General features: G+C 43.8%; 1 protein-coding gene across 1 annotated transcript in view; it reads right to left on the reverse strand.

The window, feature by feature from the left end:
• Positions 1 to 22,363, reverse strand: part of LOC147706550 (alpha-2-macroglobulin-like) — a 122,216-nt gene that overhangs the window by 7,092 nt on the left and 92,761 nt on the right. Inside the window, exons 27-31 of the mRNA XM_086933017.1 lie at positions 11,618 to 11,692; positions 10,253 to 10,415; positions 8,456 to 8,685; positions 5,274 to 5,489; positions 1,210 to 1,334 (exon numbers count right to left, since the gene is read on the reverse strand). Of these exons, the coding sequence (XP_086789143.1) occupies positions 1,210 to 1,334; positions 5,274 to 5,489; positions 8,456 to 8,685; positions 10,253 to 10,415; positions 11,618 to 11,692 (809 nt within the window). The remainder of the gene's footprint in view (positions 1 to 1,209; positions 1,335 to 5,273; positions 5,490 to 8,455; positions 8,686 to 10,252; positions 10,416 to 11,617; positions 11,693 to 22,363) is intronic.

A 22,363-nucleotide genomic window follows, 5' to 3' on the forward strand; every position in this document is an offset into this window, starting at 1 on the left:
TGCCAGAGGGCGCCTCTCTCATTTTTTGTCTATGACGTGCTACCATAGAGCGGACAGACTGGTCACACTGTCTGCAAAGAGATGCCAGAGGGCGCCTCTCTCATTCTTTGTTTATGACGTGCTACCATAGAGAGGACAGAGTGGTTCCACTGTCTGTAAAGAGATGCCAGAGGGCGCCTCTCTCATTCTTTGTCTATGACGTGCTACCATAGAGAGGGAGAGGAACAGAGTGCTCACAATCTCTACAAAGAGATACCAGGGGGGTGCCTCTCTCATTCTTTGTTTATGACGTGCTACCATAGAGAGGACAGAGTGGTTCCACTGTCTGTAAAGAGATGCCAGAGGGCGCCTCTCTCATTCTTTGTCTATGACGTGCTACCATAGAGCGGACAGAGTGGCCACACTGTCTACAAAGAGATGCCAGAGGGCGCCTCTCTCATTTTTTGTCTATGACGTGCTACCATAGAGCGGACAGACTGGCCACACTGTCTACAAAGAGATGCCAGAGGGCGCCTCTCTCATTCTTTGTCTATGACGTGCTACCATAGAGAGGGAGAGGAACAGAGTGCTCACAATCTCTACAAAGAGAAACCAGGGGGGTGCCTCTCTCATTCTTTGTTTATGATGTGCTACCATGGAGAGGGCAGATTGGTCACGCTGTCTGCGAAGAGATGCCAGCGGGGTGCCTCTCTCATTCACATCTTTATGCTTTAAAGGAGAATCAGTACCACCTGTCAGTGCCTTAAACTGCAAACTGGACCCGGTACTACCTGAGGTCTACAGGATGCAAAGTGCACTCATTACCAAATGACAGGTCCACAGTCTGCAAAGTGGGCCCAATAGCACATGTAAGGTTCTTAAGCTGCAATGTGACTATAAACATCTGTCGGGTCCTCTAACTGGTCGACAGTCTGCAGAGTGGACTCAGTTCCACCAGTATGGCCCTCAAAAGCTGCAAAGAGGACTCAATACCACCAGTCAAATCCTCAAACTGCTACCTGGACTTAACACCACCTGACAGAAAGTCACTCTGCAAAGTGGACTCAAAGCCTGAAGCACCACAGCACACTATGGTGTGTCAGGAAACTGAGATGACCCTGAGGAAACTACCCCTGACATTGCTGTCCTTCAGAATCAAGATCACTTTATTAACGTTCTTGCTTATGTTGGACTTTAACCTACCCTAAGACAAGACCAACTCCAACGTACCTGACGTTCACATGGACTTCAAAGGTCTTCTCAGACTTCTGGTTGCAGATATTCGGTACGGTCCAAGCATGCAGATCAAATGGAGCGTCTCCAGTTGGATGTGGAATATTGTATCGGAGGGTAGACTGTAAGACAATTACGGAAAGGTGCTATGTCTTTTTCTCTACTTTGTTTCCTCTCATCAGTGGCTTTAGGCAAGTCATTCCTTTGGTGAGCTTCTCCTGTCTCTGGAATCTATCATCTGGGCATGTGCCTATTTCTGACTGCCTAACTCATTGAAAACTAAAATATTGCTTTTGTCCCTCCTTTCACTAAATCATTTCCTGTTTCCCTAGGGGCTGTAATCCCAGAGTAAAGCACAATTTAACAAGTGCAAACTTATTAAACATTCATCCTTGCACAACTCCTATAACCTCATCCTTCCAAATTATCCTTCTTTATCCCACTCCTTATCACTTCATCCCTTCCTTACTCTCAACCTCCACCAACACCCCATCTGGGCCGGCTGTAGCACTGTTGCGCCCGACGCAACAATAATTATTGGCGCCTCCCTCCATGACCTCCTGCTCAGATTACCTCATGACCACCAGGCAAAGGTGCTCCTCATCTCTCCATGGACACTCTCTCACATACTTTTAATTTGTTTTAAAGCGCTGGTAAAGGCTGACTTTACTAATAAAAATGTATATCTACCCAAACAACCACATTTCAGCAACATCAGGAAAAGACTTGGGAAAAAACATAGGGGCCCATTAGGAAGGCGGGCGGATTGCCCCCGCCAGGCTGGCGGTAGCTCAGATGTGAGTCCCTTGCTCATTGCACCATCAGGATTCAAGCAAGCCGGGCCGACGACGGCTGAAATGCCAGAAACCGGTCCCCGGAAGCTTGTTTCCTTCCCAGTGTAAGAATTGGCTTGGTAGTTTGGTTTGCCCTGTTCCCATCATGCACTGGGACAGGAACAGACTAATTTGCATATAGCCAGGTTCTGAGCTGGGATGGTGCAGTGAGCTAAAAAACGGTGTTGGATCTAGCTCTGATCTCTTGACTGGGTGAGAGTATTCTGCTTAATTCAGAAACTCTGTCTATCACCACCCCTTGTTGTTAAATATTTTGTCCACCCTAAGCGTGGAAGGGTATACTCAGATGTGAGTCCCTTGCTTATTGCACCATCAGGATTCAGGCAAGCCGGGCCGACGACGGCTGAAATGCCAGAAACCGGTCCCCGGAAGCTTGTTTCCTTCCCAGTGTAAGAATTGGCTTGGTAGTTTGGTTTGCCCTGTTCCCATCATGCACTGGGACAGGAACAGACTAATTTGCATATAGCCAGGTTCTGAGCTGGGATGGTGCAGTGAGCTAAAAAACGGTGTTGGATCTAGCCCTGATCTCTTGACTGGGTGAGAGTATTCTGCTTAATTCAGAAACTCTCTCCATCACCACCCCTTGTTGTTAAATATTTTGTCCACCCTAAGCGTGGAAGGGTATACTCAGATGTGAGTCTCTTGCTCATTGCACCATCAGGATTCAAGCAAGCCGGGCCGACGACGGCTGAAATGCCAAAAACCGGTCCCCGGAAGCTTGTTTCCTTCCCAGTGTAAGAATTGGCTTGGTAGTTTGGTTTGCCCTGTTCCCATCATGCACTGGGACAGGAACAGACTAATTTGCATATAGCCAGGTTCTGAGCTGGGATGGTGCAGTGAGCTAAAAAAGGGTGTTGGATCTAGCCCTGATCTCTTGACTCGGTGAGAGTATTCTGCTTAATTCAGAAACTCTGTCCATCACCACCCCTTGTTGTTAAATCCTAATATGGCGGCGGACGGAAAGACCGTCCGCCGTATTTCCGCCACGGTCGCCTTGCGACCGGGGCAGAAAAGGTTCAATATGGTGGCGGTGTCTAATAGACACCTCCAACCATATTATGATGGGCTTGTTTAGATGCCTTTCTGCGGCGGCGATGCTGCCACGGAAAGGCATGCGGTCTTCACTCTGGGGGCCCCCTACGGGCCCCTAGAGTGAAGGCGAGGTGGGGGTGCACACGGGGGGTACCTGTGTTACCCCCCTGCATTTGTATAAACAAAGCGGCAGGCACCACGCAGTGCCTGCCGCTTTGTCTATGCAAATGCATGAATGCATTTTTAGCATTGTGGTGGGTGGTGCTGAGAGCGCCGCCCGCCACAATGCTAAAAATGCAAGATGCGCCCGCCACTGTGGCGGGCACATCCTAATACCCCCCATGGGACCCCCGCCCTTATGGTGGCGGTCACAAACCCCAGTACGATGATGGGCGGACAAAGTCCGCCCGCCATCCTAATAGGCCCCATAATGTCCTAACCTATTTAATGGAGTTTGCATGCATCGCTTTTATTAACATTGGTAACAGGCACTGATCTATATTAGGGTTGTATCTTATGAACTGTGGTGACAAAAGGATCTCTGTGACAAAAGCAGTAATTCACTCAGCTATCCAGATAAAATACAGATCTGTGATCTGCACAGTGTGAGTTCTTTGCAGCAGGCACATTGACCCTCTGCACTCATTTAAGCAAGTGAAAACTGCCCATAGACAAAGCTCTGAGCACTCTCTCCAGCAGGAACATTAACCCCAAGAGCTATCTTGACATTTTTAATGCTGCCTAAAAGCTCGAAGCACAAGTAACTCTGCTGCAGGTGTTTTTCAATATTAACTTATTGCTAAACACAGCACCTCCGTAAGGTCACCACCCCCTCCCCAGGTCAGGGCCCAGTGTGGCCCCCACGGTCTCACTATCCTAAAGCCAGCTTTGCACCCCATCATCCCTTTGACCCTCGAGCTGGTTTTCCCAGACATATGTATTCTTCCCTGCCCCTTTCCGACTTGCGACTCATAAATCCCCCTTCTGCTTCAGGTAGCAGCACCTAGACATGCACCTCAAACCGTGCACGAATAGACACCGATAGAAGCAAATCAGTTGGTTTTAGTGAAACCCACTCCATCTTTTTGACAATAGTTGAGAGCATCGGACACATAGGGGCTAATTCCGATGCGGGCAGGAAGGGCACTGACTGTCGGTCGGAGACCTCCTGCCCGCATCGGAATGAGCCGGTTGGATTCCTTTCCGACCGAGCCATTCTGATGGGCTCAGTCGGAAAGGAATCCAACTCGGTTTTCCGGATGGCTTCAGAGGGGCTCAGAGAGCCTGTTCCCCATCCAGAAACCCTTCAGTACTCCCCCGGCCGGCTCTTTCCGGGTGGGGGAGTATGATGGCAGTTTCCCACTGACTTTTTGTGCTGGCCTTTCCAACACAAAAAGGTAGTGGGAAACTGTCTTTGGGGCCCCCAGCAGAGCCCCCATGGGTGTGAGGCCGCCGAATGGTGGCCTAGTAGGCACCTATGAGGCCCCCCTGCTGATCCCTGCCACCGGGTGCAGGGATGAACTGCACCTTTGCTCTTTTCTATGAGAGCATGCATTCCATTTGGAATGCATGCTCCCATAGTGAAGTATACGATTGCGACTGAGCAGGGTTCGGTCGCTTCCTACTTGCAGATGTCTTCTGGTTCCATTTCATGTTCGATTACCTTAGAATCACCCCCATAATTCCTTTAACAGAATGGCTAATTGGCTAACACTGTATAGGTGGTACTGGTGGTAAGAACAAATGGGTTCATTAAAATCTACCCTACCAAACTGCCAGTATTTTAGCAATAAGCCATGTTGTTCCAGGTCTTTTACCCAGAGTGCCCATGCTTGGTTTTGGGATGTATGACAGTACAACGCGTGCTTTTACAACGCGTACCGTTACGACACAGGTTTTTCAACGCAAGTCGTTACAACGACTTGCGTTGGGGGCCGCTGGATAGTAAATAGTTTAATTTACTATTCCAACTCCAGTCCCCATGGATAATAGGGAAGGTGTTGGATAGTAAATTAAACTATTACCTATCCTAGAGCGCCCTCCAGCGAAAGTCGTTGTAATGACTTTCGTTGTTAAACCTGCGTCGAAACGGTACTTCGTTGTAAATGTTCCGTTGTAAGGGACGTTCCCCTTGGTTTTGCTCTCTTCCCATTGTGCACATGGGCAATGACTCACCTGTGTGTAGACACAGCCAGTTCCCTTCACCTCCACATTATAGTCTCCGGGCACATGCGAAAGCTTGGAACGCTGGAGCAGGAGCCTGTTACCATCATCTACGTGGAAGTGGCTCTCGACTTTGGTTTCATGACTTACTGCCACTGAACTTTCTCCGTTCTTCACGTAGGTGGCAGCGCCATAATTTGCAAGTCCATGGAGGGCCACCACAGTGTCCTGAAGTGAACAGCGAATGTGGGAAAAGGTGGACAAGAAAGCAGCGATGAATAAAACAATTTAATGGTGCATCCCTTTGTATAGATCAGTTAATGTTGGAGGTAGTAAGTGAAAGAGCCGCAAACGAAGGAGAGAGAGATATGCAGGATTGGGAGTCCGTAAATTCAAAGCACTTCTCACTTGAGAGGTAGAACAACACATTCTCCATACCAACAATGGTTGAGATGTGTGCATCCCTCCCAAGGAACACAGACACAACTTTCAACAATGGACTCCACATGCAATTATTATATTTAATGATAATGTGCGACCATCATTACCGCTGGTACTTCAGAGAGCTAGTGGGAAGAAATTAGGGAGAACCACGATAGAAGCACAATGAGAAGAGAGGATCTATTGGTAAAAAAACTAAGCCTACACTGGTCTCACTAGACCAGGAAGGAGAGAAGGCAATAAGTTCTGACCAGTGTAGATTCCAGTGGAAATGGAAAAGACGATTGGAGAGGAATGGATGAATAAAGGAGGAAACCCACATACCCTCTACTTTATCCACGTAGCAATGCCCTCCTAACAACAAACTTGACAGAGTGACAAAACAGCTGTTTGCAGCAATGGACATTGAGGTTCACAACAAGACATGTATTTGGGGTTCTAGGAGCACTTAATACTCAGTATCACAGAGGGGCTGTAGACGCGCTAAGATGGAAGACAATATATACACATTACACAGTACGAGTCAACCACTAAGTAGGTTAAAATCGATCAAGCAAGGGCGAGATAGCTCATACAATATAATAAGTTAGTGGCAGAACTTGGGATAATTGACTCAAGGTTCATGAGGGAGGAAACCTCATCTCTATATGGGGTGGTGAGAGGAAAGGGCACATCTGCTGCTGCTTGAAGAGGGACAGATATATCCAGTATGAGGAATCCTTAGAAATGCTGAAAAAGGAGGCAGTCATTTTACAGGAAAATGATTAGGATTGGTTGTAGATAATTCACCAATCACTGGCTAGTGCACAGGATAAGACTGGCACCTCAGTGCCAGTCGCCCCAAACATTCCTGGAGCTGTAAACAATATCTGAAGAAAAGAATAATGCCTGGCTATGGAAAGAAAGAACCAGCAACCATTCCGGATTCCTGCTGGCACAGGGACTGGAACCAACCTCCAAGGGTTAAGTGATCAGCCTCCAGTTGCTACAACAGAGACTCAAAAGGCAGAAGGGCGTCCTGGTTCCCAACAGGCACAACTGATACCCTGTGATCTGGAAACTGAGAGAGCTCTGCCTGGAGCTCTGCCTGCACCAAGAAGCCAACTCTGAGGACTGTGGGCTGCAGGAGTGGTTAAGAGGATGTGTACCAGCAGTAGGAATCTGGAAGATTTTCCACTTTGGAGAATTATAATGAGTTGTCAAGTGGTGGCACACCCATGTATGGAGATGCGGTCAGCTACCGCTTGCAGTTTTACCCCATTGGAGAAGTTAAAGAGTCAAAAAAGGGCCTACATTTCAAGGTAAAAACCAATGACTGGTGTCGTCTGGAAAACTTACTCAATAATGAATTTGCCTTGATGGCCACAAAATCCTACTCTGCCCTGCTTGGAGCTTTAGGAGTTAAACTCAAGGCTTCAGCAGAAGCTCAACAACAATGTTTCTGCCTTTAAGGGACCATTGACAACTTCAGGTTTCAGCACTGACCTAGTTAATTTTGAAAACCTTAAAATCTTTTAAAGTCCTGAGGTAAAAACTTAGATCTGCACAGTCTGCTTGGCTTCCCTGATCCGTGTTCTATCAAATTTAGCTTGAAATTGCTCCTCGATCTCGGTACCCCTGAACTGTGTTTTATAATTGACACTTTGAGATTTTTGCTGGTTTTACCTAAATCATTGTTTTAATTCATATCCCCCCCTTATATGATTTTAATCGTTTTTTAATGTCATTTTTCTTATTAAAATTGTCTTGATTTTCTATTTAGTTTTTTTTACTTGAATTATGTTATGAATGGACTTTAATGTTGTTTGGTACTGCTTGAGCTGAAAATTATTTTCTCTGCAAAATTGCCTAGTGCTTGTGCAGTAACTATCAGGGCTTCATCAGGAAATCTCTACCATTCTGTAACTCAGGCAGACTGTGGTTATTTGTCCAATTTTTGATAGTTTATAAAATATGAAGCATCTAGTCATCTTTCCATATTGAGGCGGGAGTCAAACATATAAATCTGCTCTATCGATGATGTTTTCATGAGTATCATTGATGGTCCCAATTGTCACTATCTGTCGGGACGTACCTTGGCAGTATTTACACCCATAGATCTTAAATGAAATTTCATAATCATACAGCAAGGCACACTCAGAAAGTATGATAGAGCACATCGCAGTACGTTGGGTACCCGGACATCCAGCTTAAAATTCCAGGATTGTACAAATATGAATTTTAAATTGTATTTTCCAATCTTAGCTAAAGCCCTTAATGGTTACTGTGAGATCCAGCAATGCTTCCAGTTTCATTTAAATGATCTCTTCCTCCCTAGTCTCTGCAAAGCATCATGCAACGAGCCAAGGACAAGACCTCATCCACTATGGCTTTTGCATGAGTCAGTCCAGTCAGTGAAGATGAGATTGGGTTGCCTCTGTTCACGTTCTTTACTCAGAATTTTACAGCCTACCTTGCAAGGAAGTACAAGTATGTGCTCTGCTGATAAAAAACCATATCTAGAAAAGGAGCAGAACAACACTGGGACCACAGTACCTGTGAAGAAGAAGATAACCCTGTGGGCATTTCCCACTCAGAGTTGAAAGTCTGAAAGGTTATTCTCTCCAAAGAGGGTGGTAGTGCAAATACTTATATGCCAGGACACTTGATGCACACTCACATGCACCATGTATGCACACATGGACATACCCACAAACACATCTATGCACATACCAAAACACAATCCCACACACACACACTTATGCGCACCCTACCTGCGTCGAGCTGAAAGCACCAGTTGGGTTCTGCTGCTTAGTGATCCACTGCACAATCTTTGAAGCCTCCGTGAGATCCACCTGAGAAATGGGATGCTTGGCGAGGCGAGCCAACAGCACGTAGGATGCCAACTCAACCTCAGCAGAGGGCGCCCGTGGTCGGAAGCGGAAAAAGGGAACATGCTCCTCTTCTTTGGTATCATGCGTGCGGTGCCAGTGGACGGATCCATCTTAAGGAGTTAAAAGAGAGCTGTCCATCAGAAGGTGTCTGCACACTGGTAAGGTGTCTTTAGAAGGGAGAAGGGTTGGATCTTCACATGTGGTCTCTCAGCTGTTTCATTCACAGTGTAAATGCTTGTATTGGTTACTTAGTTGTACATCTGTGTAACTCTTTGAAGGGAACCCCAATCAGGATGTCCAAGTCTTAGCACCATCGATGCTCATGACGAGCTGAGCTCATCATGAGGCACGGCGCTCCGGTGCTCATGACGAGCTCAGCACGTCATGAGCTGTGGAACGCTCACACGCAGGGATAATTCCCCTGCTGTGCTGAGCATTCGACGGGAACGGGTGCACCTGTGACGAGCTCAGCTCGTCATGAGCAGCGGAGCGCCGTGCCTCATGACGAGCTGAGCTACTCACGAGCATGCGGGCGCTGTGCTTACCCCCCAGCACAGCGGGGGAATTATCCCCCGCAGCGAAGGGATTAAAGGTGCATAAGTCAGGACTTGCCCTTTATAAACCAAAGGGGACGCCTCCAGAGACAGAGAGAAGGCAACAAATAACAAGAAACAAAATGTGCTTCCTTCAGTCATGTCTACAATGTGCCTACATTTTGTACATTAACAGTATGTGCTGTGTCAATCTTCATGAATAGGTAAATCTTTCATTTTAATCACTACCATTCAAACTCAGTTTCCAACATTAGACTTACTAATACGGAAGAAAGCAAAGAAATGGGAAAGAGAATGAACAATACCTGCTCTATAAGACTTAATAAATGAAACAGGTTAGTCAACACAGAGAAAACGGAACAGTAAGAAGTGACCCAAGACATACGAAGGACAACAAAGTGGAAGACGGCAAAATAGAGACATTGATGAAGTCCATAGGTCATACAGAAGGAATGGGAATAAGAGCAAAAGAGGGAGAGAGACGCAAGATATGGGAAGAAGAATCAGAGGTAAGTCCCGCTTGTAAAGAAAATAAAAATATAGATTAGAAGGTAAAAAATCCCACGAGTGAACACTGACAGGAGATTGGCAAGAGAGCTAGGAGTCAGAGGAGACATCGCAATAAAGCCATGAAACAGAGCTAGAACCACTGCAAAGAAACAAAAGTTTTGGAAGTTATTCAAGTAATCAATATGAGCTGGTGCTTGATTCCAGGTGCTAATACCTAGTTAAGGGTTTTGGTCATATCATGGCACAGTGTTGCTATGGAATTGAGTTATCCCCCTTATATGAAATGGTGAACAACATGTATAAATTGGTATTACTAGCCTGGCTTCTGGATGTTTTCTGCATGCTTGGACATTTTCAGGACACATATCCCACTGCTTTTGCATGGAATTTGTTCCATTACAACAGAAAAGCTGACTTTACAGCTGCATTGTGAATTACCAACCACATCAGAATAAAGTTAGTAGGTTGGCAGCAGTACCAATAAAAATATTAATAGAAAGGGGGTGTGACTCATGAAAGAAGCAAGCCAAACCCCCCAAAATATAGGAGATAGGAACAGGTTAGATTTAGTTTACGCAAGGATAATATTCTGAAAGACTCGCTACCCCCTTACCCTTCACAATTGCTTCCTTTTCCAGGGATTCAAGCAGCTCGGTGCGTTTGTCATCCTTGCCAGCCAGGCCAAAAGCGTACGCCATGAGTGCCTTGGTGTAGACATCTGTTGATTCCTTGTAGGCCGATTCAAGGCAGAACAGGGCGTTACGGACAACGGGGTGCTGGAAAAGAGCAGAAAGGTTCTGAGATGCAAGAGCCAGGTTTAGAGCCAGCCACACGTTTTGAATGCATGGAATTTGCTTCAGAATACCAAAGTCAGGAAGAGGTGGAGTAAGGAGCACAGCAAGTATCTCTTCTTCAAGGCCATTTGGACAGTCTTCTCTTGGAGACATCTTGGAATCATGGGCCCGATTCACAGAACTAACTTAAGACAAAATCCTAAACTTACTACCATTTTGGTATTCACAGAAGGCACTTACTCATTTTGGTATTCACAGAAGGTACTTACTCCTTTTGATATTCACAGAAGTTAGGACTCCTAACTTTAGGACTCCTAAATGCCTTCTGTGAATACCAAAAGTCTTAAAGTTAGGATTTTTCTCCATTTAGGAGTCCTAAAGTTAGGAGTCCTAACTTTACTACTACTAAACTGAAAAAAATCCTAACTTTAAGACTTTCGTTATTCACAGAAGGCATTTAGGAGTCCTAAAGTTAGGAGTCCTAACTTTACTACTCCTAAACTGAGGAAAATCCTAACTTTAAGACTTTTGGTATTCGCAATAGGCATTTAGGAATCCTAACTTCTGTGAATAACGAAATGAGTAAGTGCCTTCTGTGAATACCAAAATGGTAGCAAGTTTAGGATTTTGTCTTAAGCTAGTTTTGTGAATCGGGCCCCATGTTCACGATCCCACCCCAATAGAAAGCAACAGATGAGCTGAGGGAGTTTAAAGAAAAAGTGGCTAGGAAGGGGACTAGGAGACATTCTTCAACATGGCAATCAGAGTCCACTACAGTACTACAGAGGATTATAATATTTCTGGTGATCAAAGCAGAATCTTTCCACGTGGTTGGAACAACATTTCTCTTTTTAATGTTTTCCGCAGTTAATCTCTAGGACTTTCTCAGATATCAGAATGGATCCCGGAGTCCCACTGGTGTTTTCGTTATGATTTTAATAATCTTCCTAAATCTCCAAGTCTTGTATGAGTCCAAAAGACCTCACCAACACTAGCATTGTTAAAAGGTCTCAATGTTATCTCTTTTATATAACCGTGCAATAATTGAGTACATTTTTCTGTACATTTCGCATACTTAATCCGATTTTTTAATCAACTCGGCAAGGGGATGTTTTCAAACCACAAAAGTGAATAATGAGAATCAAACAAGTGAATAATGAGAATCAAACAAGCTCTGTACATACTGTTGCAGGGAGCGGGTACTCCAGGAGGGAGCTTGTGACATAGGCTGCAAGCGCGGCTTCATCATTCACACCACCCTGTGAATAAGAGAATGTAAAGTAAGATTAAGCTAAAACCAGGAAGCAAAACTCAGTTTCATCATTTCTGTCCTTCTGCATCCAATCAAAAATGCAGAGCGACACTTTTGATAAAACAGTAACAAATTGACAAAGGATTATGATGGAATTTGGGAACACATTCTACTCTTTCGGACCACTAGGGGAAAATGTGGTATTTTCACGAATTGACAATAAGGGGTGAACTTCCAAATAGCTTTTTAATTTTTTTTTGTTTAAAAACAATGATGCGTGTACATTATTTTAGCATTAAAAGGTAGCCATCACTTTTTTCTTCTTTTACCCATGTTTCTTTTTAACAAATAAAAAAAAACTAGGAAAATTGTCAAGTCGCAAAATCAAATTCCCTTTTTGCCTGGCCGTACAGCAGAGGTCCCTGCAGACCTATGGTTACCAAATCTTTACCGTGTACATAAAGTGATGTGGCTGATCCCATTGGAGTATATTTCTCTCACTTCGATCTATTGGTAGAGTAGTGTATAATTCCATCCAGTGTACAATTCAATCTAATGCAGGAGGGACTCTTTCACATCTCAAAACTAAATTGAATGATATCATTAAAGGGGCTAGATGTACGAAGCATTTTGTAGTTGCAAAATGCCTGATTCTGCAAATCTGGCTGTTTGTGACTGCAAAAAGCTTTCTGTAATGTACAAAGCCCAAATTGCGATTCTCTAACTTGCTTCTGTAATGACAAATTGGGTTTTGTGATTCAGAATTTGAAAGAAGGGGTATGTTGAGGGTGTCCCTTCCTAGTACGGAATTGGAATGGTATGTACAAATGTTTTGCAAATGAAATGTAGTCACAAAACGTAAAAAAAATTCTGCCAATTGAATGTTGGTGGTAGCCCATTCACAAATGGAAAGGGGTCTGCAAGGGACCCCTTCCCCTTTGAGAATGGTTGAAAAAATATTATTTAAGAGCAGGCAATGGTCCAAGGGACTACTGCCTACTCTTAAAAAAATGAAACTTGAAAGTTTTTATATATTTTTTGTAAACGCAACCTGTTTTCCTTTAAGGAATCAGGCTGTGTTTAAACAAAATATAGGAGCTTCAGAAAAAGAATGGAGGCAGCACCAAGTATGAAGTAAACCAGGACCACGTTGTATCAAAAATATATTTTCTTTTATTCTTTCATTTTTAAGACAGCCTGTCTTAAAAATGAAAGAATAAAAGAAAATATATTTTTGATACAACGTGGTCCTGGTTTACTTCATACTTGGTGCTGCCTCCATTCTTTTTCTGAAGTTTTCATCTGGAATTCCAGTGGGACCAAACCGCAGCAGGTCCTGGAGGTTATCAGCACAACTAAAATGTGGACATTTGAGGGACATTGGAATATAGAGGTGCTGGTTGTCAGATCCGCTGTGGAACTCTTTTCTTTGGATTTAAACAAAATATACATTGTTTTATTTAAAAGCAAGGACAGACATAGTAGTCTGCTGACACCGGCAGGCCACCATCCCTTTGATGGCAGCAAACTGTGGTGGGTCACAAATTATGACCTAACTTATTAATATTCTTGATGGAGGTTCATTGGTGACCCACTAAGAATTGCTAATAAAACTCAAATCAGTTTCACAGGTTAGAAATAGCGATTTCCTAATTACAATTCGTAAAAAAACTGCAATTAAGCAATCACTATTTCTATATTCATACATCTAGCCCAAGATTTTTGATAACTTCCATGCCTCGTGTGTAGACAGTAACCTGTTTTATTTTCACTGGAGTTATCTTTTTTAAATGTTATAGTCAGGAGTTTTGCCTGCTAGAGGATACCACATACTCTAATAAAAAAGCATTGGAGGAACCAATAATTCAGATTTTAATAGGCCAACACAGGCATGCACCAATGCTTTTCACATACTTTTCGTAAACTAATAGAGCCAATAATTGTTTCCAAAGTTTAGTTGTGATTTATCATGAAATATAATTTTGTCTTCCATATGTTTCAGTGAACAGACTTTAGTGACGAAAGTGAGAAAGTCACTGAACGTGTATGTAACTCCAGAAGTAAAACGTCTGTATACATTCCAGGACAGCAGAGAAGACCCAGCCTGGACATGCAGCTAACAGACAGTCTGTTGACTTCACACTCTGAAGTAATTCAGTTACTTCAGCAGTAGATGCAGTTTTATTCTAGGGGTGCCTGTGTCATCTTTACCTACACTTACATAAAATACAGTAAGGGGACACTATGGAAACACATCTGAAATATCAGTATGCTTAGCAATAACATTTAAAAGATAGCATTGTTCAGGGATTATATGTAGTCTCCAATTTAGCTTTCCTTGTTTAACTTGGCATCTTTTTGAGATGGTGGTTTGAACATGTTTTTCACTGACATGAGAAAATGCCTACTAGATGCATGGAATTAGCTTCGCTGGAAGCAGTGGAGGATTTGCACATAGATGCTGACAACAGATGTTGTAATGCAATGAGACTGTTGGATCTGTCCATGGCGTTTGATATCATGGACCACCAGCTCCTTCTCAGCCAATGTCTTGCTGTTGGTATCCAGGATAACATTCTTATCTGGTTCGTATCACTCCTTTGGCAGATCTCAACAGGTTTCTTTAGCACAATTGTGTTCCCCTTTTAACATTTTATGTGGCGTACCCCAAGACTTGAGTTTGTCCCCATACCCTGTCAAACATTTATCTGAGACCTCTTGTTTCACTGGTTTGTTCTTTCAGGGTGGAAATGTTTACCTACACCAATGACTCTCAACTTCTGCTGAGACTTAGCAAATCTCCCAATGGCATAACGTCATTACCATACTGCCTTATTGCCATTCACATATGGACATGCTGCCATTATCTCAAATTTAACACCAGCCACACTGAAATGCAGCACCTCTGACAATCTACCATCCAGCCTCCTGAATTTGGTCCCTGCCCCTCTCATGTCTCTAATGTAAAAAGCCGGGAAGTTAAGATACAGATGTTTCTCTAGATGGACAATCAAGGCTCTTCAGTGACATCCTCTTGCACAATCAATTTATGCCACCTTTGATTGCTATTCCCCTACTCAACCTGATCTTGACTGTAAACTGTTGCGCATAGGAGGCATTAGACAACCTGTGGTAGCCTATCCACTGGTATCAAGAATTCTATTCTTACCAAACTTCCGACAATGAAAAATCAAACGACTACAGCATCACCAATCTGCCTCCGATCAGGAAGTCCCTTAAAACCTGGCTTTTCCCTATTTTGCTGTGCTATTTTCTTTATCGGGGGTCTATCTAGCACCAAGAGATCACTTTACAAATCCAATTTCAAATTCAAAACTGGATTTGCTTTCAGTATTAGGAGACAAAAAAACTGCCCTGCTAAAAAAAATACTGATTTTTTTTGGTGCCAGGCGGGAGAAAAATTCCTTCTGATTTTAAAGGTCACTGGGTGAAGATCTCCACAACTTTGTCAAAGTAACACTTCTTTGCATGTTGGTGGCGTGGTTCTGGATGTCTTAACTAGATCATAAGAATTTCACAATGAATCTAAGCTATTTGAGTATAATGGCCTTCCTGTTCCCTCTTTCACTGTAATACGTATGCATTTGTTTTTTTTTGTTTTTTGGTGGAGTACTAGAAATAAACTAGATATCAATGTTGACAGTGCAAATCAAGTAGAAAATTTGTTTGTATGTTAAACAACATACAGACAATTTAGAGCCAAATTTAAATATGGACGGACTTCTATTTAACTGCCGAGGCCAATCTTCTCTGACGATCCAACAGAGTAAGGGCCATTGGAGAAATGGCTATATGCCAGCCTGCCCAATTACAATGGGCAGACATATAGCAGGTTTTTTGTCAGGCAAACCCTGTCAGTAAGCAACAGTAAAAGCTAAAAATGCCCCCCTCGCCATGGGAGAGGACTCCCATGGTGAGTGGGCATTATCTTTTTTTATTTTGAAAAAGAAAATCCAACTTCAGGATTTTATTTTTGAAAAAGAGATAACAGTTTTGCACCAGGCTCAATCATGTTGATGAAGTCCTGCACCAAACTGCAGAAAGCATTGATAGAAACCGCCCTGACGGCGGTCCCTGGCAAAATTTTAGAAATAACTGCCAGCTTGGAGGTAATTTCTAAATTAGGCAGGTGGCATCTCTGTTAGGGTGAGGAAGTTATTTACTCGGTTGCGGGGTAAGAAACGAGCAGCCCACCCAGAAAAAAATAAGGCAGATAATCCCTATTTACTTAAGTATATCTGGAATGTGTGCCTTGTTATCAGTATTTACTAAAGAATTGTGGATCAATGTTATTCCAAACCCAAGCAGATCTTCGGGTGACAAGCGGATCCTGAACCATTTCAAAGTGGAGACCAAGAAAAAGCCTCATGTGTCTTGTTCTTGCAAAGTAACATCAAACAAAAGCTTTCAGTCTCTTGCTCTCCAAGGCCAGTGGAGATGTACCCTACTTTCAACGGTGAGAAAAGTGTTCATGTACAATATTTATTATCCAGAACTCTAATCCATTCCAGGATTCTTCTGAACCCCCAAGCATAACAACTATTGAGTTTTTTTTAAAGGAGCAGGTGGTGCAGCTCACCATATCCTTACTGATCTGGTTCCTATAACCTTGCACAGAATGACACTGGGAAAAAATATGGTTTACCCTTCTATTTGGTGGAGGAATATATGGGTCACTTATTAGAAGTTGTAATTATGATCCCCAAAGTTAATAATTTCGAGAGTGCAATGTTAAAATCAAAAAGTCTTCTGTAGTGCTGCTCCTGATAATTGGATGCAGTGGTTAAAGAATGTATTATCACCTACTCAGTAATTGCCTATTCTTAGATGGATGTTTCAATCAAACTGAACCAGAAATGCACCAGTCTATTTTTATAGGTGAACACTGATTTTAACACTGCGAGACAGCATAAGTGCCTGGTTGTGGGCATGCGGGTGGGTGGGTCTCCTGTAACGCAGGGGAGGTGTGGCTAGCCCACTGTTGTGGGACCTGACTTTTTGGGCGGCAAAACAGTCATGCACACTCTCCGTTTTCTCTATGTTGGCTGTATGCAGGCTACATAGAGAAAATGGCCTCCCTACAGGCTCCTGGCTGGGAGCTGTCAGCATCAATCACTACGCTGTCATTGCAGCACGGTGATTGGCTATGGGGAGGGGTGGAAGAATGCCTGTGGAACACGCAGACCCGGCTAGGAGCAGCAGGCAAACGGGCGACCCAGGGGAAGGTACTTTTTTTAATGTAACCTGCGCAGACCCCTCCCCCCCCACCCCCACCCCCACCCGGACCTGCGCAACAACCCCCCGCCCGTCATGCCGGTGCTAATGTGGGTGAAAGACCTTGAACATGTCTATCACATCGTGTGCTGTAGTTTTGGTGTTTTTGTAATATTAATAGGTCAACTTTTGTCAGACACTTCCAGTGCTGTTCTGTGCAGGGGAGGGAAGGGGGGTAAGAGGAGAGGGGAACGGGTGGGCATGGAAGTCTGCTTCACTACTGCAGCAATGTGAGGTTATTGAAGCAACGCAGTGCTCTGTTGGTCCTCCCGGGCCCCAGTTGTGTCAGATTCCTCAGCCAGTGCCATCAGTTTAGTGACACAATATCTGCAGTTTGAGCATCTTCCATTAAAGCACTATCATATAGATTCATCAAAGTCCCATTTTGCGAGTCTGTATTAGCGATTATTAAGGAACCGCTATTACAGACTCGCAAAACGGGATGCATGTAGAAATCGCAATATTTTTTGCGATTTCTACTGCTTCCTTATTTGCGAATCGCAAATTGCAAATCGCAAATAATGATGCGATTTCCCATTCATTCTATAGGCCTAAAGGCCCATAGGAATGGATTGGGAGTCAATCTTTATTTGCGATTCGCAATTAGCGAATCGCAAATAAGGATGCGATTTCAAGGGTGCCAGGGTGTCCAAAGGACACCCTGTAGCACCCCTGAAATGCAAATGTACACCGGTGTTGTGCACACACATGTCCAAAGGACGTGTGTAACATACAACTTAGAAAAATGCACTAAAGTGCATTTTTCTAAGTTTTCGCTATTTACCACGAAGTTACACTTCGCGGTAAATAGCAGCCCCATATTGCGAATTCGCAATTTTTAAAAGGTTCATGAATAGCATTTAAGAAATCTCTAATTGAGATTCCTTAAATGCGATTCTTCGCAATTTAGCGAGTTCTGTAATTGCGATTTCTGCATTTGGGATGATGAATCCCAAATGCAAAAATAGCGCTCGCAAAGGGCCGGATTCTCAAAATCTGGCCCTTTGCGAGCCGATTTTACTATGATGAATCTGGCCGTCTTTCCTCTAAAGCCAGGATCTCCCCATGTCTCTCTCTGCCAGGGATCTGGGTTTTGGCGGGACTGCTTTCTGTGTTAGCGCAGAAGCCCCCCGTTCACTCGCAGCCAGATGTGACACATTAGAAGCCTGGGCTCCCAGCCCCCAAGCAGGATACAGCGATTCAGCGCCTTGCTGCTGTCAGTGGGGTGACTGTCTCAACTTCTCATGGGTTAAAGGGACAGAGGAGAATGCATGGGACTTTCAAGCCAAATTCTCTCCTCGAAACAGATGTGTGTCTCTGAAAACACGAGATACATGTGTATCCCATTTTTCGGTAGGTGACAATCATGTCCAAATACTTTTATTGGCTCTGAAACGGAAACATGCTAGAAAGACTACAAGAGAAGGGTTGTCAATAACCACACCCCTTTAGATTTTGCCTATGCTTATGTGATGTGCATGAGGCTCCTTCTTAACTGAGTCAGTGCCATTTAGTTCCCCTCCATAATATTATGTTTTATTTAGCGCTCTGCACACACTTCCACCGTTTCTAAGTGCTCTAAATTTGGAAGTTGGAAATGGACCTCTTAGTTCTTTTTATGTCTAGCCTACGCAGCGCGTATGCGCTCCATAGGAAAGAGACCTTTAGGAATCGGCACAGCTTTGCGGGCAAAAACTTGCAGGTTTTGCATTGCTTCCAATGGCAAAGCGTGCATGTCTGGCGATTCCCTTGTAGGGGCGAGCTTTTTCGCCATGTGTAGTCAATTATCGCTCCTATTACCACTCGCTCCCGCAGGGGAAACGCTTCCAGTTTTGCAGACAGTTTTTTTTTTTACTTCAGGCGTGCACGCTTGTTTCTTCTTTTTCTGTCATTTGTTCTTCTCCCTCCCGAGGAGAGAGGTCGGGACTGCGCTCTGCCTGCGCCACCTTGGCATTGCACCCCCCACCTGTGGTCTCTTCAGCGGAGGGAAGCCAGCCCCATGTTGCGTCAACTGCCCCCACCCGCTGTCTTGAAATTTCAACTTTATCTCTTCTCGACGGAAGAATTGGAAACTGACGTCTGCTCCCATTGGGCGCTGGAAGCTGGGTCTGCTGTCACACACTTGGAAATGGTGATTTTTTGTGTGTGGTGTTTTGTGTTTTGTTCAATTAAATCAAATAATTTCCTTCTTTCAAGCTTTTGCTCCCACTCCTTTCCCATTTCTTATTGGAATGCTTATTTTTTAGGGTGTTGTGGTTCCCGTGTTCCTCTGTGTCGTTGTTATCCCCTCTCTTTTATTTCAAAGGATATGTAAAGCTTTTGAGGGTTATATTTTTACAGTTCCATAGATGTATGTCTAAAGACCCTAACGAGTGTATGCTTTTAATGCACGACCTCGCTGACTTGTCTAATCCTCCCACCTTTCGCAGGACACTGCATCTCACAACAACAAGTCCTACTTCCCTTTAAAGACACACTGTCATTTTGACCTCAACAGGTTTTGAATGGGTTGGGGGTGACGGACGGTATCGGTTACTGGCGAATTTGCCATACTCGTTTCTCAATGCATCCATCCCAGAAATGAGTCGGTGTGTCATAACTTGTGATATCTCTTTTTGGACCATGGTAATGAGCCGGAGACTGGTGTGGGTCAGAGGTGGGCTGAGACTGCCGCCGTGTGTAAGGTGACGGTGCGCGGGACCCTGTTTGGCATTCACTTTTGAAACTCGGTCACTTCTATTGGTTCGTGTAGTTGGGACTAATAAGCCCCCTTCGACCCTTCCCTCTGCTTTCAGACGCTTTGATACAACTTAACTCAGACTTTAGCTAAAAGCATGTTTCCTGTTGGTAACTTGTTCACAACCAATGCCGGAGGAAAGCACTGCAAAGTGATTTGTCACTTTTTCACAGCAATTACTTAAATTAAAGATATAAGTAGATGGATAACGTAAATAGAAAAACATAGACAGACGACAGACAGACAGATTGATTCCCTGGTTAGAAACAGACTCATCAAACCATCTAATCACAAACAAACATGAGTGCAGTTGTTCAGTCCAAATTGTATTGCTTTTAAGTACAATTAATTAAGTAGTAAAATATATCAAAACATAATTTGCAAATAGATACAGCAGTCTATTCTTGTGGCATTCCTCGTCCTCTAGGCCCCCTGCGCTCTTTTAGTAATATTTGCATAGCGCTTCATACCCTGTTGTGGTCACAAAGCACTTAAAAGGAAGCGAGTAAAAAACCCCAGCAAAACAGGAGAGAGCAGGATGTTGAAACTTAAGCTTTACCTTCTTGCTGTGCTGCAAATTTGATCCGCCGGCCATGAAAACAAGCATTGGCATAGCCAATAGGTCTTCCTTTGGGACCATATAAGTGTTTAGTTATCCAGCACAATATCCTAGGTGCAACGACATCAAGTGTTACATGGCTAAACACTTTTAAGGTCCCAAAGGCGAGACCTATTTGCTATTCCAATGCTTGTTTATTGCCTTTTGGCATCTGAATGTCCCTCTCTTATTATCCTAATCCACACTTCCCCCTCTGTGTACATTTTCTAGATTCTTGAGTCATATTCAGGAGAACGTGTGACTGTTGCCATTGTCTCCTGCTTATCCACCGTTGTACTGCCCTTCACCTCTTTACATTTTCTGGATATGTCTTTTCGAGAGGCGAACATGGTACACGTTTACTCACCTAATACAATTATTTCTTACTTTCTTGTCAAAAGTCATGTGCCCGATTTAAAATGTATGGACTTATTTGTATTTTTTTTCACATGGCTGTGCAGCACGAGCGATGTCGCTGCACATGTACATGTATTTATTGTTTCCCTTTCGCATGGGACAGAGCTGGTATTAGGGCAATACATCTCTTTCAAGCAAAATGGGCCCCAGATACTGCATATGTTTGGGGGAGAGGGGGAGGTGGAGAGGGGGAGGGGCGGGGGGAGGCAGGGCTCGTTGGAGCCTACATCTCAAAGTCCAGGATGGTTAAGACCATCCAGGCTATGCTTTGTTGCCTACTCATTGTGATCACAATCTTCTTTTATATAGGGGGTTGTTGATTGTGGATTTGTCCCTATTTCTTTGTTTAAAAGCTATGTTACATCATGGTATTGGTAATTGCTCCTGGAAGGGAGGCGGCTCCACGAATTGACGTGAAATGGGGCACGCTTTATCTTTAACAGGCTCTGGCACAGAATGTGCCAAAGGTGCGTGTTATTTATTCGTGTGGTGCCCTGCGTCACTATTAGATGGGTTGTACATTAGCGGGTTAAGGAGAGGCATGTGAGTTCATGCAAATATTTGGTGGCATTTATAAATAAGCTAGAGTAGGTAGTGTTAAGTTGCAGGGGTATCACTTTCCAATAAAGGTGATGTTTTTTATCTTTAAAGTGGTTTGTGGGCAATTTGCGGAAAGTCAATGGTGATTAAGGCAAACATAAGCATGTGTTAGGGAAAGTTGTGCTCTGAGTAAAGATGCATGCAGAGGATGGAATGGAAAGTGAGAGTCATTTAGAAGGAAAAAGAAGACGTGATCCTCAGAAATGTTTGTTTATGGACTGAAAATGGCTTGCAGCCTGCGTAAAGTGGTTTGATGAAAACAAGGACTTCCAAATGCAAGAAATAAAATGCAAGCCATGCCTCAGGACATAAACAAAAACACGAGGCCTGGTCAGAGACAGTTTACAGCATTGACTAAGTGGGCTCAGCTCTGGCCCAGGGGCCCAGAATTTTATGGGTCCCCTTATAGAGCCAGATCTGCTCTGCAGAGATTCTTGCCCTGGTGACATTGAATAATTCTTAAGCAAACTGTTGTAAATACGATTTTCCTTTAATTTATTTTGAATATAGGTGGTGTGAGAAGCTATTATACACATTGTACAGAGAATGCTGTGTTTGTTTCATGCAACATCCATTTAAAAAGTTTCTTTCAGATTAAAACAGGACCTCACATGTGAGAAATGTGAGGTTATCACAGAGATTATTTGCAGTAATATTAGTTAGCATTATTGATGTTAAAACTAGAATTTAACAATTGCTTTATTAACTTTCGTGCTTTCTCAAATATGCTTGAAAATGCACCATTTGCTTGCTCTTTTTTCAAACTCTTCTCGGGGGCAAAACCCCTGGAATCCCCCTTGTGGCTGACGGACTCGTGCGCTCGCTCGCCACAAGCCACTCAGCACAAACTTTTACACCTCACCACTTTCAAGTCTCACCAGCCGTCGCTGGATTTTAATGCACAGGAAAAATAAAACATGCTCAAAAGACTGAGAGTGGAGCAACAAATAGACCAATGTATATACGGGTCCAGGATTACCTGTCCAGATGTGAAAAGTAGTGGAATATTTGGAGGTGTGCAAAATTGCATA

The sequence above is a fragment of the Lissotriton vulgaris genome, chromosome 7 (assembly GCF_964263255.1).
Source record: "Lissotriton vulgaris chromosome 7, aLisVul1.2, whole genome shotgun sequence".
Taxonomy (NCBI): Eukaryota; Metazoa; Chordata; class Amphibia; order Caudata; family Salamandridae; genus Lissotriton; species Lissotriton vulgaris.